Source organism: Haliotis cracherodii, unplaced genomic scaffold (assembly GCF_022045235.1).
Source record: "Haliotis cracherodii isolate W230 unplaced genomic scaffold, xgHalCrac1.p SCAF_22, whole genome shotgun sequence".
Classification (NCBI taxonomy): Eukaryota; Metazoa; Mollusca; class Gastropoda; order Lepetellida; family Haliotidae; genus Haliotis; species Haliotis cracherodii.
The window spans coordinates 6389304-6404983 of record NW_027266278.1 but is presented as its reverse complement, the minus strand read 5'-3'; the positions used below and the strand labels follow the sequence as shown (position 1 = coordinate 6404983).

The following is a 15680-nucleotide window of genomic DNA, read 5'->3' as shown; positions in this document are numbered from 1 at the left end:
AGTGTTTAGAAAAGTTACACTCTACCATTAGTCATAATTTAATGTTATATCAATGCACTATTTATATCACAGTATATTAAACGAACTATCCATTTCCCTAGTGGAATAATTTTTCACTGTCCCTCGCTTATGTTTGGAATAGGTATAAAAAAGTCCTCTGTTCTCACAAAAAGCTTGATATAAAATTGTGACGAATTGAGAATCCTTTTTTTTACCAACGATGATTTTTATCATTGGTCAACAAAAGTAAACCATATCCACTTGTATTTTAAATGATAGGGGAAGTGCATATGAATACACCATATGCAAAATGTATCCATAGATTCGCATACAAGAACACACCTGCGAACTACATAGAGACATATAGCTATTGGGGCAAATGAAAGCTAATGAATGGCAAACCTTTATCACTACATTGTAGCCTCTATTTTGCCTTTTTGTGGTATATACATGTCAGAAATTGATGAAACAACATGTTGTACGCTGAACTTCCCAAAGGGTCCTACTATATTTCAAATTTCAGCAACCACCAACAGTTTCATTTTCCTATACGAGCACCATCTCATCCAAGTTGTTCAATTGTAGAAACTTATACAGAACGTGACTTGGCAGCTCATGATGTAGCTTCCTCTATCATACTGTTACCAACCTGTCGGTCATCTTCAATCTTCAATTGTTTTAAAGATATCGGTATTCTATTTAGAGATATCACTTATGTTTTTAAGATATCAAAAAATACTTAAAGATATCTTAAATTCATTTCTGATATCCATAATACAATTACTGATATCTTGAAATGTTACGGTGATATCAACAAATTACCATCCTACAGTACATAAATTCAGTTCAAGATATCTTGAAATAAGTTATACATATCCACAAATGTATTACAAATATCATTAATGCGTTTTAGATATCTTTTATTTAATCAGTTATCTAATTTAAGTAACACTATTAAAGTAACTAATTAGTGATATCTGTTTTTAGTTTAAAGATATCAGGAATTGAATTACTGACATCATAACGAAACATGACATGTTGAAATTTATAAATCATATTTTGATATCAAAAATCGAATTTAAGATATCAGCATATCTTTTTAAGATATCAGTAATACGCTTCACCATATCCTTAATGCATTTTGTGATATCTTAAATTTTATTGCAGATATATACAATTATCTGTATTTTTAAAGATATCTTCAATTCCATGAAAGATATCTGTAATTCCGTAATGAATGGGAAAACGGCTTGCCATACGGTCATATAATCACAGGTGACTTCTCCTTTGTTCGCACTTACAATCTTTATCGGTTACTCAAATATGGACAAACATATTGTGAGCTGCCTCCTAGCAATTGGACCCCAACTTTATAATAATTATGGATGCTCTCGAAGCATAAGCCAAAAATAGGGCAAACATATTGTGAGTAGCTCCCTACCAATTGGGATCACAACTTTATAATACTTATGGCTGCTCTCGAAGCGCAAGGCAAAAATAGGGCAAACATAATAAAGGAACGTGTTATATGTCTTTCAGAGTGGGTTAAGTCACTGCTTGATGTCGTCATTGGTAGAATGCACAAAGTGAAAAGGAGGAAACAGAATTGTCTAATTGTCTGGCTGCCCTACATCAAAGTGTGTGGTAACCATATATGTAACCATCACTACAATAATTGTTTGATCAAAGATCTTAGTATAAGTGACATATAAAATAATGAGTGAGTCAGTCAGTATGGGTTTACGTCGCTTATAGTAATTTTCCACCAATATCACGGCGAGGAACACCAGAAATGGGCTATCAAAGAATGCCCCACATAAAAGCAGTATGTTAACTGAGGAAGGAATCTGCCAAACCATACATCAGTACCATCAACTTTTGACATTGACTCCTAAAACCTGAAGGCATGCCCATTACTCTTCTACACTGGATTCTAAAGCTAAATTAAAATCGGACAAAGAGAGAGATATTGCTGGGTCCTGTCAACGTACCACCAAATCCCTGTCTCAAACATTAACCATAAACCAAAATGCAATGAAGGGATGACTTTATTCAGATTCAAAGACAGCATTTGCAATACGTGGGATTAATACCATGTGCATTCTCAAAACCTTCAAGTATTTGCTTGACTGTTTGCAATCTCAGAAAAGAACTAAATTTTAATATGTCAAAACATTTGATTTTTCAACTTTAATCATCACCATCCCATAAAACACTTATATGCATTTGTCACTAAATGTTGTGACATTAGATCTTGTTACATATCTATCTTAAGAGGTTCAGGATAATTTGTTAAAAATGAAAGCAAATGTCATCTTGAGTTCAGTGTGAAAACAATATGTGAATTGCTGGGTTACATCATTGATAACATCTATGCAACATTTTGGGATAAGACATTTTGGCAGGAAGTAGGCATTCCTATGGGCACAACTGTGCTCCCCTTCTTGCTGATCTGTTCCTTTGTGCATATGAATCGGAAATACTGCTGTCCTGTGTGTCCTGCCACATGTCCTGTGTTTTTAGATGAACAATTGACTTGCCTTTGCATCTGTTTGTGATGGGTGGCATCGGTAGAATATGCTTATCTTTTCGCGAACAACTGGTGTCATCACTGTTAAATGATGATTCATAAACACATGATCGTGATGTAGTCGGAATCGTACAAGCGACCTTTCAAGATTTCTTATGATTGTGGAAAAGGTTTTGTGCTGGGCGATGATAATGATCTATAATGATAATGATCTAATCCTGGAGTTCCCTAAGTCCTTTAATGCGCCTTGCATTTAGTCACTGACAGGAGAATTGTCAAAAACTAAGGCAAATGTCATATGAAGTTTAGTGAGAAAACAATATGTCAAATGCTGGACTTTCTCATTGATAACATCTACGCAAAATATGGGGGTAAGACAGTTAGTCAAAGAAGGCACCCCGGTGGGCACCAATTGTGCTCCCCTTCTTGTTCATCCGTTTCTGTTTGCATATGAATCTGAATTTCTGTTCGGATTGCCATAGTCAAAACAAGGTAATTTGGCCAAGAACTATAACTTAAGCTTCAGGAATATTGGAGATATCGCTCAAAAACCATGAAATAGCCAATTCCCTTCCACTGAAGGGAATATTTCATAGTTAGATCTATGCATAAAGATGGCAAAACACTCTCCACAAGACTGTATGCCAAGAGGAATGACTTCAACTTTCCAATAGTCAAATTTCCATAATGTCGAGCAATATTCCAGCAGCTTCAGGCTTTGGCGTTTACATTTCACAACTTTTGAGATACAATCGAGCATGCTCTTTCTATCAAGATTTCAAAGAGCGTCCTACAACTCTTGCTCAGAAGTTATTTGATCAAGGTCACAACATTCAAGGCCCCAGTAAAGTTTTCATAAAATGACATTTCCGAATTTGACGCATCAATGACAAAATGATGTCCGATGCAATTCCCTATTTTGACCGTGTTTTTTTCAGTTTAATAATTGACTTCCCTTTGCATGTTTTTCTGACGGGTGCCAAAGGTGTGGCAAGATACGCCCAACTTTTCGCGAACACATGGTGTCATCACTAATTGATAGTGATTCATAAACACATACATATGATATAGTCGAGATCGCACAAACGACTCTGCTTTCAGTCGTGATTTCTTATGAATATGGAGGGATTTTGTCGCTTTTATTTATTGAACATTTTCTTTATGTCGAGGGATATTCCAGCAGCTCCAACCTTTGGTGTCTACATTTCACAACATTTGAGGTACAATCGATCATACTCTTTATTCAAAGATTTCAAAAAGAGTCACACAATTCCTGTTCAAAAGTTGTTGTATCATGGTTATAAATTTCAAGGCAAGGACTTAGCAAAGCTTTCGAAAAGTTATGGTAGGCATGTGAAACACATTTCCAACTTTGACGCATGAATGTCAAAAATGATGTCTGATGCAATTCCCTATTTTGACTTGTACCACATGTGTTTTTTCAGATGAACAATTGATTTGCCACCTTTTCGCGGACACCTGTTATCATCAATACTGTGATATAGGAATAGGGTATAACAGCTTTTGGGAGATATATGGTACGAATATGGATTTCTTAGCTTTATTTATGAACAGGTATTTAAATGAATGAATCAACCAGAAAGGTCAAAGTTCGTGTATCACTCAACCAGGCTCCATGTAAGTGTTATGACACACATGTTTCAGCGTCATTTTCTCATATTACCAGTTTAAGACGTGGTTTATAATGTAATAAACGATGTCAATCTCCGTCACCAACTGAGTATTGGGTGGTCACAATGTATGACGTAGTTGATGGTGCTTGATCATGCTGAGACCGCAGCGTGTAAGTTTCCACTGTCAACATTCGTGACCCACCAGGAAAAAAGGGACATTATGGGTGCCAGGATACAATTGTGCTATGACGTCATAAAGACTTTTTTACATCAAGTTGCCACAGCTGTGTGTGAATTGTATTTTTGTGTTCCGAAGGTGCTGTAGTTTCAAATTACAAAGAAAAGTCAAAATGTGTTTTTTCACCCAAAAGGTCCCTTATACCATGATCCGTCACAATTTTGTATTTCAGTGATTCAGTGTATTTGGGGGTTAGTTATGTTTAACTGTCCGACTCCATATATTTAACTGCTTAGCCTCCAAATAAGCGTCCTCGATAAACCAGATCATCCTATCTTCATTCTATTCGGGTTAATACCTTGACCCCTTTCACCACCACAGTTCCGTTTTGAATTGAACACTGCTAAATATATGATATATAAAATCCACTCATGCGAGAGAGAAATTTTGATAAGCTGCATCAGTGAATGAATCCAGGGCATTTATAACCAAAATGCGATAAAATGCAATGGATAATATCACATAACCATGCCTCATCTATACTTACAATGAACATTTTGTGGTCGTGTCCTTCAATGCCCTCTAATAGTTCACAATGTCCTTTAGGTCCGTAGTCGTAGTTGACGCTCATACACTTGGTCTCCGAGAACTTCATACATTCCTTCACACAGGACCCGGCATGGTTCATACTGAAGAACTCGGCAAACACCGGACCAATCAGTCGGCCATCCTTCAGACCCGTGAAATGTTTCAGCGCTTCGTGTCCATAATTATCAGATGAAGCTGTGAACAGGAACAAAAATCATATTTCACATTTCCATCCTGCAAGATACAATCATATATAATGTGGAGATATTACCACACACGGTAACAAGGGAAATGACAAATTAGTTCCTGCCTATAAAAAGACAGCATCCTCAACCATTTCTCGTATTGAATGAATTGTATACTATGGCCTGGGTGTTATGGAATAATTGACTGATTATGTGATTGGCAATGACATAGCTTCAACTACAGTTACACATATGATGTTTACATATAATGCACACATTTCGAAAAGGTATTACAATTTCATTTCTCGAAAAGTTGATTATTTTCTTAGAATTGCAAGTTGAAGAACAATCTTGATCACATTAATAATTATTCACTAAACTTCGTGTCAACGTAAAATGTTTTCCAATTATTATTATTATTATTATTATTATTATTATTATTATTGTTTACAGATTAAAATAAAAAATGCAGCAAAGAGGGTTTGGGTGATCCTTGCACAGTCAGGCTGGTTAGGCTCGTCATCAGCTCAGGGCCCTTGCCCCCTCTACACGCAGCCCAGACAGCGAACGGGACTTGCTCCCAGTCAAACCCACCCAGAACTTTCAGGAGAATGTGGAGACTCCCCAACACTGCAGCCTTCTGCATTACCCAGATTGTCAGAAGGACTGTATTCCTGGACCCGGGTACTCTGCCAATGCCAGTCAGTAGATTGGGAAGTACCAAACCTAAGGCACCGAGAACAATGGGGAGTCGGACAACTTGGTACTTGGGATGCAAGCCTGACATTTCGAAAGCGAGGTCCGCATATTTGCCATGTTTTTTCTCAATCTTGTCATTCACATTCATGTCAAAGGGGACAGAAAATTCAATGATATAAATGATTTCATTTGATTTATCAAAAAGGACAAGATCAGGTTTGCCTGGATACGTCTGAGGCTGTTAATGGGCCTATTCCAAAGAATTTTGTATTTATCATTCCATGACGCCCTCTACATATTCCGGATCGTACCATGGATGGACCTCTATATCAAAACTCAAGCATGGCCAAGACGGTAATAAAATGACTGAGCTACACGATCATGTCGTTTAAGATACTCTGTTTATGACAAAGCTTTGCTTACATAATCAACATTTCATATTTACATTTTGATGCAAAACTACACATTGACGGTTTCGAGTGGGAAGTGACTGGTCCTTAGCAGTAAATAGACAGCCTTCTGTTTCACTTTTCAGGCCAGACGACGTCATCTAAGCGAAGGACTCTGCAGGATTGTTGATCTTCTCAACACACTGCACATAAACTCGATGCAGTGGTCGTTCAGATAGCCTCTCCTTGAAAAACTGAGTCTGGGCCGACTTGATATGGCCCTTCGCTCATTTCCGTACCGTCCAGCAGTACAGAACCATCACCAAAATCAGCATCGACATTGAGATTATGTCCCACATCCTTGGCTCGTTTCAGAAAACTGTGGAATGCCTTGTTTCATAAGGAGTCTTGACATGCTTCACACAAGGATCATCAGACAAATAAATGTGTGCAAAGAGCGCAAAACAATTCTATCACGAAGAGGCTCCACATTAATCAAACTACGCCCTCCCATCAAAATTGGTAAATATAAGCGGTTGAGGGTATTATTATTATTATTGTTATTGTTTTTGTTATTATTGTATATGTTTCCTTACGGTCATAATGTGCGTTGTTCCTGCCCTTAAGATTGACAGAGTTGTAGGCTATGACTTCATCTCCGTAGATTCCCCTTCCCAGTCCAACACCCACGGAAGATTTAACCAGATCTGAATCTTCATACACCACCACATTTCCTCTCAGCTCAGCTGGGTTACTGGTTGAACTAAAGTCTGATGTCAGTCTGCCACCAGGAGGCGTGACGTCATAGGTGGGGATGCTGCAAGTCACGGTGGATCTCGCGCCTGCGCTGTTCTCACCATACACCGTGAAAAAGACGGGTACGCCATGGCCATTCTTGGAAAATCGCTACAACATGGATATGTATATATACTGAGCGGAGTCCTTGAAAATGGAAAATGTCCCTATAATTATAGGTGAATTGAGTCTGCTGAATTCGGTATCTCAAACTGATTCTGGAAACTTTTTGTTGCATGATAAACATTATGTATAGAAATATGGTAAAACACACACACACACACACACACACACACACACACACACACACACACTTCAATATTAGCTTCAATATTACTTCAAAATAATAAACTGTATGCGATAAATGATTCTTGGGATATGCCAGTAATTAAAATAAGAAGAAAAAATTAGAATTTGGAAAAGGAAATAAAGTTACCACACAAATTTCAAGATTTAGAAACAGAATTGGACACGTTAAAAAATGAAGACAAAAGTATTCTGGGAGAACTAAACGGATTGAATTGTATTTGTGTATGTGTATGTGTATGTGTATGTGTATGTGTTTGTGCATTTGTATTTGGTTGTGTATGTGTATGTGATTGTGTATGTGATTGTGTTCGTGTATGTGTATGTGTTTGTGCATTTGTATTTGGTTGTGTATGTGTATGTGTTGATGTTTGTGTATGTGTCTGTGCCTATGTTTGTGCATTGGTATGTGTTTGTGTATGTGTATAAGTATATGTATGTGTATGTGAGGTTCGTAGGTTAGGTAGCGACGTGCATGCATATGAACATGAATACCCCACTCAGACACAGTTTACTAACTCCGAACCAACCAGTTCTTGTTTAGCCCCTTAATGTAGAGTGCCAGGCATAGTAACAACTAACAACAAGTACCATCTTTCAACGTTTTTTTGTATGACGCGGACGGGGATCTAATAGGGAACTCATTTCATCATACCTAACTGACCACGTTAGATGTCCTTCCACGTTATATTCAAAACTGGACTTGATGACAGGGAGAGCCGCTAACGTTCGCCTGCATACCTGAGTGATAATTGTAGATGGTCCACCAAGACTGACTCTTCTGAGCACATCACTGAGTCCAGGTTTGGTCCCAGCATCCACAAAGATCTGGACCTGACTCCGGTCATCCTGGGCAGCTATGGCTATCTCTACAGCCGGCTCTGTGTAGTCTCTATCGGGGAGTTGTCTCACTAAACAGCTCCGTGATGTGGACACTGCCCTCTTCTTTCGTCCAGAACCTCCCTGATGGACACAGATAATAAATGCATTGCTTTGTCACTTTGACTCCTTGTGGCATTGAATGGCTGTACATTACACTAAAGCCAGCTTTTCAAATTACAAATAGGCAACAATTATAACAAAAGGTTATTGGATTTTTTGGCGATTACTTCGTGTGAGTTTTTGAATTATTTGTTTCCAGTATCTGCCGGAATTCCATTTGGCTTAAACGGGAAACTAATGATGAAGTTCACTGTCAGAGATGAAACCAGATGTTCGCGAAAAGTGTAAGCATGTCCAGCTCTTCCAGTTGCACCCGGCATTCGCATCAGGTTTCACTTAAAAAGTAAGTTCTTTTTAGTAAGAAGGTGTGAAATCTCCATGTAAAGCTAATAGCACATTCAGTATTCGACTCTGAATGTCTTCCATTATGATAGCATTTCTGCACTAAAGCGGGCCTTTGATGTAGTAATTGTGATTAAAAAGCTTAGTTGTAAGTTGAATGTACATGCTTTATTTGCTTAAGAAATTGAGAAATGTAGACGCAATAAGCTGTCGATAGCATCTGAAACTCGTAACTTTAATACTATTCTACAACGTACAGTTTTGTCCACATAGTTGAGGAACTGTGGTGGAGACGTGTCCTCCTCCTTCTCGCCTGTATTTATCATTCTCTTCCTTATCACGGGAGTCGCATATTGCCAGATAACAGCTTGGAACAATGTCTTCTTGATCTTGACGAACAAGATTTCGACCTCCAGGGTGACTAGACCTCGCAGGGTCATCTCCAGAGGCACCAGTTCCATGTCCATGGTCAGACTAGAAAATGTTGCAAATGACGCACATGATTCATTGGGTAATGTTAATTTCTAATAGGCATCACAATTGGTGGCATTTTAATGTTGCAACAGTTTTATAGTCATGGTTGTATTGTATAGTACGTGAGTTAAAACTTAACGTTTCATCGGCATTATTTCAGCCATATAGCGACTGTATTGTACAAGAAACACATTATATTACCTGACGTCTATTGTGTCAAAGTCTAACATGTCTAGACATAGCATTATTATATATATATGCGCATAGACGATGTTGCTATACGAGTGTGAATAATATTAAAACTGATGATAATAATGCTGATAATAATACAAGACTCATGATGAAAACATTCCACAGTTTACATGGACATATCCACAGTTTTCGTAAATGAGCTAAGGGTGTGGGACATAATATCAATGTCAGCGTTGATTTTGTTGATGGTTCTGTACTGCTTGACGGTATAAAAATGAGTGTCAACCAAGCGTAGTGCCACATCAAATCGGCCCAGAAGATCAGCAACCCTGCAGAGTCCTTCACTTGGATGAAGTCGGCTGGCCTGTTGGCTGCTCAGGACCAATCACTTCCCACTCGAAACCGCCAGTGTGTGATTTTGTATCAAAATGTAAATATAAAATGTAGATTATGTAATGATTTTAATGAAACTGTCCAACACATTGTCAGTGGATGACCAGCTTTGACACAAATATAGTATCAAAGCGACATGATGGAGTGGCTCGATCACTTTCTCACCGTCTTTGCAAAGCTTGTGGTTTTGACATAGAGGTCCGTCCATGGTACGACCCAGAATATGGTGAGGGAGTCATGGAAAATGATAAATACAAACATTCTTTGGAATAGGCCCGTATACAGCCTCAGACATATCCAGGCCAACAACCTCACCTTGTCCTTCTTTGTCATTGAATTTTCTGTCCCTTTTGACACCAATGTGATTGACAAGATTCAGGTAAAACATGGCAAATTCGCAGCTTTCGAAATGTCACGTTTGCATCCCAAGTAACAAGTTGTCCGACTCCCCATTGTTTTTGGTGCCTTAGGTTTGGCACCTCCCAATCTTTTGTCTGACATTGGGAGAGTACCCGTGTTTGCTTCCAGGAATACAGCCCTTCTGACAAACTGGGTAATGCAGAAGGCTGCTGTGTTGGGGAATCTTTGCATTCTCGAAAAAGTTATCGGTGGGTTCGACAAGGCGGCGCTTCCTGGGAGAAGTCCCATTCACTGTCTGGGCTGCGTATAGAGGGGGCAAGGCCCCTGAGCTGATGATGAGCCTAACCAGCCTGACTGTGCCAATATCACCCAAAACTTTTCCTGCCTCTTTCATTTTGTCATGTACATAATAATAATTCACCAAATTTACACCCTTTAGCGTTACTTTATTCACCCAGTCAATGATTCAGTGTGCACGCGAATTACATTCTCAGCTCCCTTGGGAGTACACAAACAGTGGTGTCTTATGAGGTGTGAGAAGGTTAACCTTCACTTTATCATCTCATCCTACTGGGTACCCATTCTCTGATGGGTGAATTTCGAACAAAGTCTTTTGTCTTGAGGATATACCACACGTAACACGTTTCAGTATTGGACAGGACTAAAGCCTCAGCAAGACTCAAGCTGGCAAACACTATAATATATTTAGTAATATTATAATAGTAAGCGTTTTACACACCACCATCTATATCTTAATGAGGATGATGATCTAGGCTGTTTAGATAAAGTTATTTTGATAAAGAATATATAGTGGGATAGACAGGTATTTGGTATGATATGAGTTAATTGATGTCAAATGCTCACCTTAAATCAAGTGGAAACTTATAGAATCCAATCTCAGCCCTGGATGGGAAAGCAATATTCATGAGATAGCCGTCAAATCTCAGTTTTCCATACAGTATTAATCCAATTCTAAGTTCTCCGTATACATGGGCACTTCCATATGGAACCACTTGACCAAACACCGTCAAGCCAAGAATCTTAGCTCCTACGGCTATTCCCATTCCAAAAGAAACTCCAAATCCAAATTCTGAAATGCAGTGGTTTATTACAGTGGATTCAGTGGTTTACCTGTATACAGGAAAATACGAGGCGTTTGATTTTCGAGGTCTAGTGGATAGAGTGTTGCCCGTAGAGGTGAAGGCCGGAGGATTCGATCCCCGGTCGCGTCATACCAAAAGATTGTACTTGTCATTGTGCCTGGCATTAAGGAGCTAATACAAGGACTGTCGACTCAGTGTCAGTATACTATGTCTGCGTAGGTCATTGATCTTAAACTACGGCATGGTATATAAGTCGGCTTGGCCTATAAACCCAATAATAGTCAGCCTGAACGCCCGCCCGCCCGCCCGCCCGCCCGAAATACACGTCGCTATATAAAAGCAATAATGTTGAACGAGAAGTTAAACATCTCACCTTGCCATTCATTTACAGTTGTGTGTAATACATTTACTTACATAGCAGAAATAAAATAGAACGTCTTTTGGTATGACTCGGCTGGGAATCGAACCCCGGACCTTCAGCTCTCCCGGAGAAGGCTCTACAACTAGACCACGGAGGTGGTCAGAAAAGAGCGACTGAATTGGTGAGTGAAAAATCAGCAATATTCCGGTTATACCATAGAGGGGACATCAAGAATGAGTTTTATATGTTATTTCCATGTAGGGCATCGAACCTAGGCCTCTAGTGCGACGTGCTTATACTTTAGCCCCTTGAAATGAACAAAATATACGTCATCTGACAATAATAACAAGCATAATTTGGATGAGGAAACATCAGATAAACATTCCATTTTATACTTAATGAACCATATTAAAGCTTTTGCATCATAACTGTAGCATATATCCATACTCACCAAACGTCATGGGCACAATGCCTCCAATAAAGAAACTAAACTTGTAAGGTGGTAAATAGATGCCTTGTCTAGGTATGCTGAAGTCTCCTTGAAGGGTAATGTCAAATGAGCTGAATGCGTTGGTTCCATCGCCATTGATGACGGCATTGATGATCTCGGAATACTGAAATGGGATGATTGATATAAAGTAAGAGGTATAGGGAGAGCTGACAACGTTGGCTTGAGATTGACAAAGGGGAATATAATTTACAGAAATACAGACACAAGTATTTAAATATTAAATGTTGAACTTCTCTTAGCGTATATGCCACACCGCATCTGTATCATTTGTACCGGACGGGACTCAACCCAAAAAGTACGAGCATCTGTACTTTACACAGAAAGTGTTATCCAAAATATATCATTTGTTACGTTATCGTCTTTGTAACTAGATGTCATTGCAAGTACTTGTAAAAACAGATGCAGATCCGTCACGCTCATTTCTTCAACACTTAAAAGTTTTAATTTACCACCATATACTTCAAGTCCAACAACATTACTTCTAAGAAATTATTAAGTCTCATAATAATGTAAGTAAAAGTGCAACAGTAACTTGTAATTGATGATACAACGTACCGTCTGTCACAATATCCCTTTAACCTTTTTATCGCACCAACATTAGGTGTGGTATATGCAAATATCACGTTACATGCTCTCAGAGAAGAACCATGCCTCAGAGAAACTGCCAATGATACAAAATTGTACAAAAATGTTGTACAAAAAGCTGAACGCCGACCATGGTCTGTGTCTTTTTTTGGTCTGAACATTTTCAAAGCAGGGCCCCATCATAGAGAATGTACATACCAAGTTTAATGATAATTGCATTCATATTATTTTCAAGAAAGTGTAACCACAAACTATTTTGTAAGCTTTTCTATATCATGACCTTGTCCTCTAACCTTTTCATGATATGTCCGCATGGAATTCCCCATTTGGAAGAATAATCATTGATAATAATCTTTGCGTAGTAGTCATTAGAAAATTGACCAGTCAAATTGAAACAAAAAGTGTTGATACTGCAATGATTTTCTCAAGTTGATAACTTCATTTTCATATTTTAAGGATAGAAAAGGTGTTACATGTGTTAATATTATGGAGCACTGCCGAAAAGATCGACGTAGCAATGCAGAGGCATTAAAGTGTTAGGTACCCGAAAAACACACTGGGTCACACTGTGAATATCCCTTACCAGGGCAAGTGCCAGATCTCTCAGTTGTCTCGTCAGACGAAGAGCAAGTTCAGGGTCGATGTTCTTGGCATCAAACATGGCGATCATCTCCCCGATGCTCATGTTGGCCAGTTTAGCACCGAGCAGCTGCAGTCCTTTCCCAGTCAGACCTTTCCCCACGGTGTACGCCTGATCCCCGCGACCCATGATGTCGGTGACCCGACCCAGGACTTTCATGATCTTCTCACCTGGGGACAACAGTTACGATACCTAAACGTGATTCAAATACGAGTGAGTGAGTATGGTTTTACGCCGCTTTTAGCAATATTCCAGCAATATCACGGCGGGGGATACCAGAAATGGGCTTCACACATTGTACCCATGTCGGGAATCGAACCCGGGTCTTCGGCGTGGTGAGCTAACGCTTTAACCACCAGGCTACCAGACCGCGAGGCTCTGAACTAGAATTGAACCATAATTTGCCTTCCCAAGGAATGAAGAAAATAGACAAAGCCATATCACGCAGGGGACGCATATCATGGGTTTCACGAATTGGACCGATGTGGTGCCTTGTCGTAAGAGGCGACTAACGGGATGAGGTGGTCAGGCTCGCTGACTTGGTTGAAGCATGTCATCGTATCCCAATTGCGTGGATCGATGCTCACGATCTCAGTCACTGGGTTGTCTTGTCCAGACTCGATTATTTACAGACCGCCGTCATATAGCTGGAATATTGCTGCGTGCGGCGTTAAACAGAAACCAACCAACCAACCCAGGGTGCTTGTGAACTACCAACTATCTAGGGACATTATCATAGAAAGTACTGTGAACAATTATTTTTACTTATTAGAATATGTCTAGACTACTAAAAGGTCAATTCTATGCACATTTCGTGACAAGACAAACGACCCACCTCCTTCCATGCCCAGCACGACGTCTCCACCGCCGACCTCCCCTGAGTACAGAATGGTTCCTGGGTTGGCTATACCCATCTTCTTGATGGCACTTTTAGTGTTGGTCGCTGTGCCTTCTTCATCTGTGCGTGACATTATCAGTGAGCTGGATCTCTTCTGGAAGAGAGTACGTTAACATTTGCATGTCACATCGTAAGGGTTCGAGTCCCACATCAATACAATATGTCAAACTATTGAAATTGCTGAGAGATGAAAAAAACTTATTAGCTCTCCTACCGTGAAAGAAGGAAATGATTGTGACGGTCATAAGACAGGCAGATGGAGATTATTAAGTTTACAAACAATGTCTGAGTAACAATACCTTTTCCTTAATCATAAGAAATCTCTGCTAAAAGCATTCTACGTTTCCGACTATAGTGTAAGCATGTATTTATGGATCACTATTATTTATCAAAGCAATGTTGGTGTATGCCACGCCTCTGTATTGAGGTGATGGTCTCCAAACCTCATTATATTTGCCACTAACAGATCAGTCTTCTAATCAGAGCTTAACCATGTTTTTTACAAACGTACAGTAACATGTACGCTCTCCTGCTAAGAATATCACTGATGTTCTTTTTGTAAAACGTATAACAACCCTTATTTGCGAGAGTAAATTTGATTTATGCCAAACCTATATAAAGAGTTCATCTAGCCATTTCATTGATCTAACAAAACAAACGATAGAAATCAGTATCATACTGCGTCAGCCTTCAGTCTTTCAAACAGATCATGGATTTCTTCATTTGTAAAATCCTGGTTCAAAGCTTCATTGAGGATCCGCTTCACGTCGCCTGTGGGTATTCTGAAATAGAGGAAAGATACATAAGTTCAAGTTCGTTAAATCTTTGACATCAGTAAGTCTTTGTTGTAACTTTACCATCCAACTACAGAACATCAACATTAATTCACATGTGTCTCTACTCTTCGGGAGTATTTATCTGAATTTCTCATCCTTCTATATAAATATAAACTGCAGGGCAAAAGAAACTTATCACATTGTTCAGTAGTTCCATCAAAAACAAAGACAGGTGCATGATGTTAAGTTTAATGAAAGGAATAGTGTTTCGACGTCTGTACAAAATTGCAATGCCATAGTGCACTTGCCATAAGGCCAAGCGAAAGAGCCTTGGGGTCAAAATATGAGTCAAATACTCAAACGTTGCTCATAAAAGCAAATCATGTGACAAGACATGTCCTCAGTAGCGTATGTTCCCATCCCCAGCATCAATGCATGCTAGGCTACATCTCATGGATGTCGTCAGTCGCCGGATGACGTCAGCAGGAATTCTGCGCCACTCATCCAATAAAACCTGTTCAATCTGCTCTTTGTTTGCTGGGGGAGGTATGCGTTGTCTCAGTTGTCGATCAAGAGTGAGAGAGTTGGCTTTAACGCAGCTTTTAACAGTATTCCAGTTATATCGCGGCGTGTCAGCTTAATGTGGGAGGAAAGCTCAAAGTGATGCAGGATGTTTAACACCTTGGTGAAACCCACGAGCACGGGTATGGTGCTGACAAACCTAGAAACAATCGGGGGGAACCGGGATTCGCAACTCGCAAGGGACGCATCTCTGCACAGCGAATCGCGGCGCCTTAGA

General features: G+C 39.4%; 1 protein-coding gene across 1 annotated transcript in view; it reads right to left on the bottom strand.

Moving 5' to 3' along the window:
* The window catches only part of LOC139471216 (uncharacterized), a 159016-nt gene that overhangs the window by 53427 nt on the left and 89909 nt on the right, over positions 1-15680 (bottom strand). Inside the window, exons 79-87 of the mRNA XM_071253506.1 lie at positions 14785-14887; positions 14043-14199; positions 13151-13377; positions 11923-12085; positions 10872-11097; positions 8846-9062; positions 8046-8267; positions 6800-7109; positions 4890-5125 (exon numbers count right to left, since the gene is read on the bottom strand). Coding sequence (XP_071109607.1) covers positions 4890-5125; positions 6800-7109; positions 8046-8267; positions 8846-9062; positions 10872-11097; positions 11923-12085; positions 13151-13377; positions 14043-14199; positions 14785-14887 — 1861 coding nt within the window. The remainder of the gene's footprint in view (positions 1-4889; positions 5126-6799; positions 7110-8045; positions 8268-8845; positions 9063-10871; positions 11098-11922; positions 12086-13150; positions 13378-14042; positions 14200-14784; positions 14888-15680) is intronic.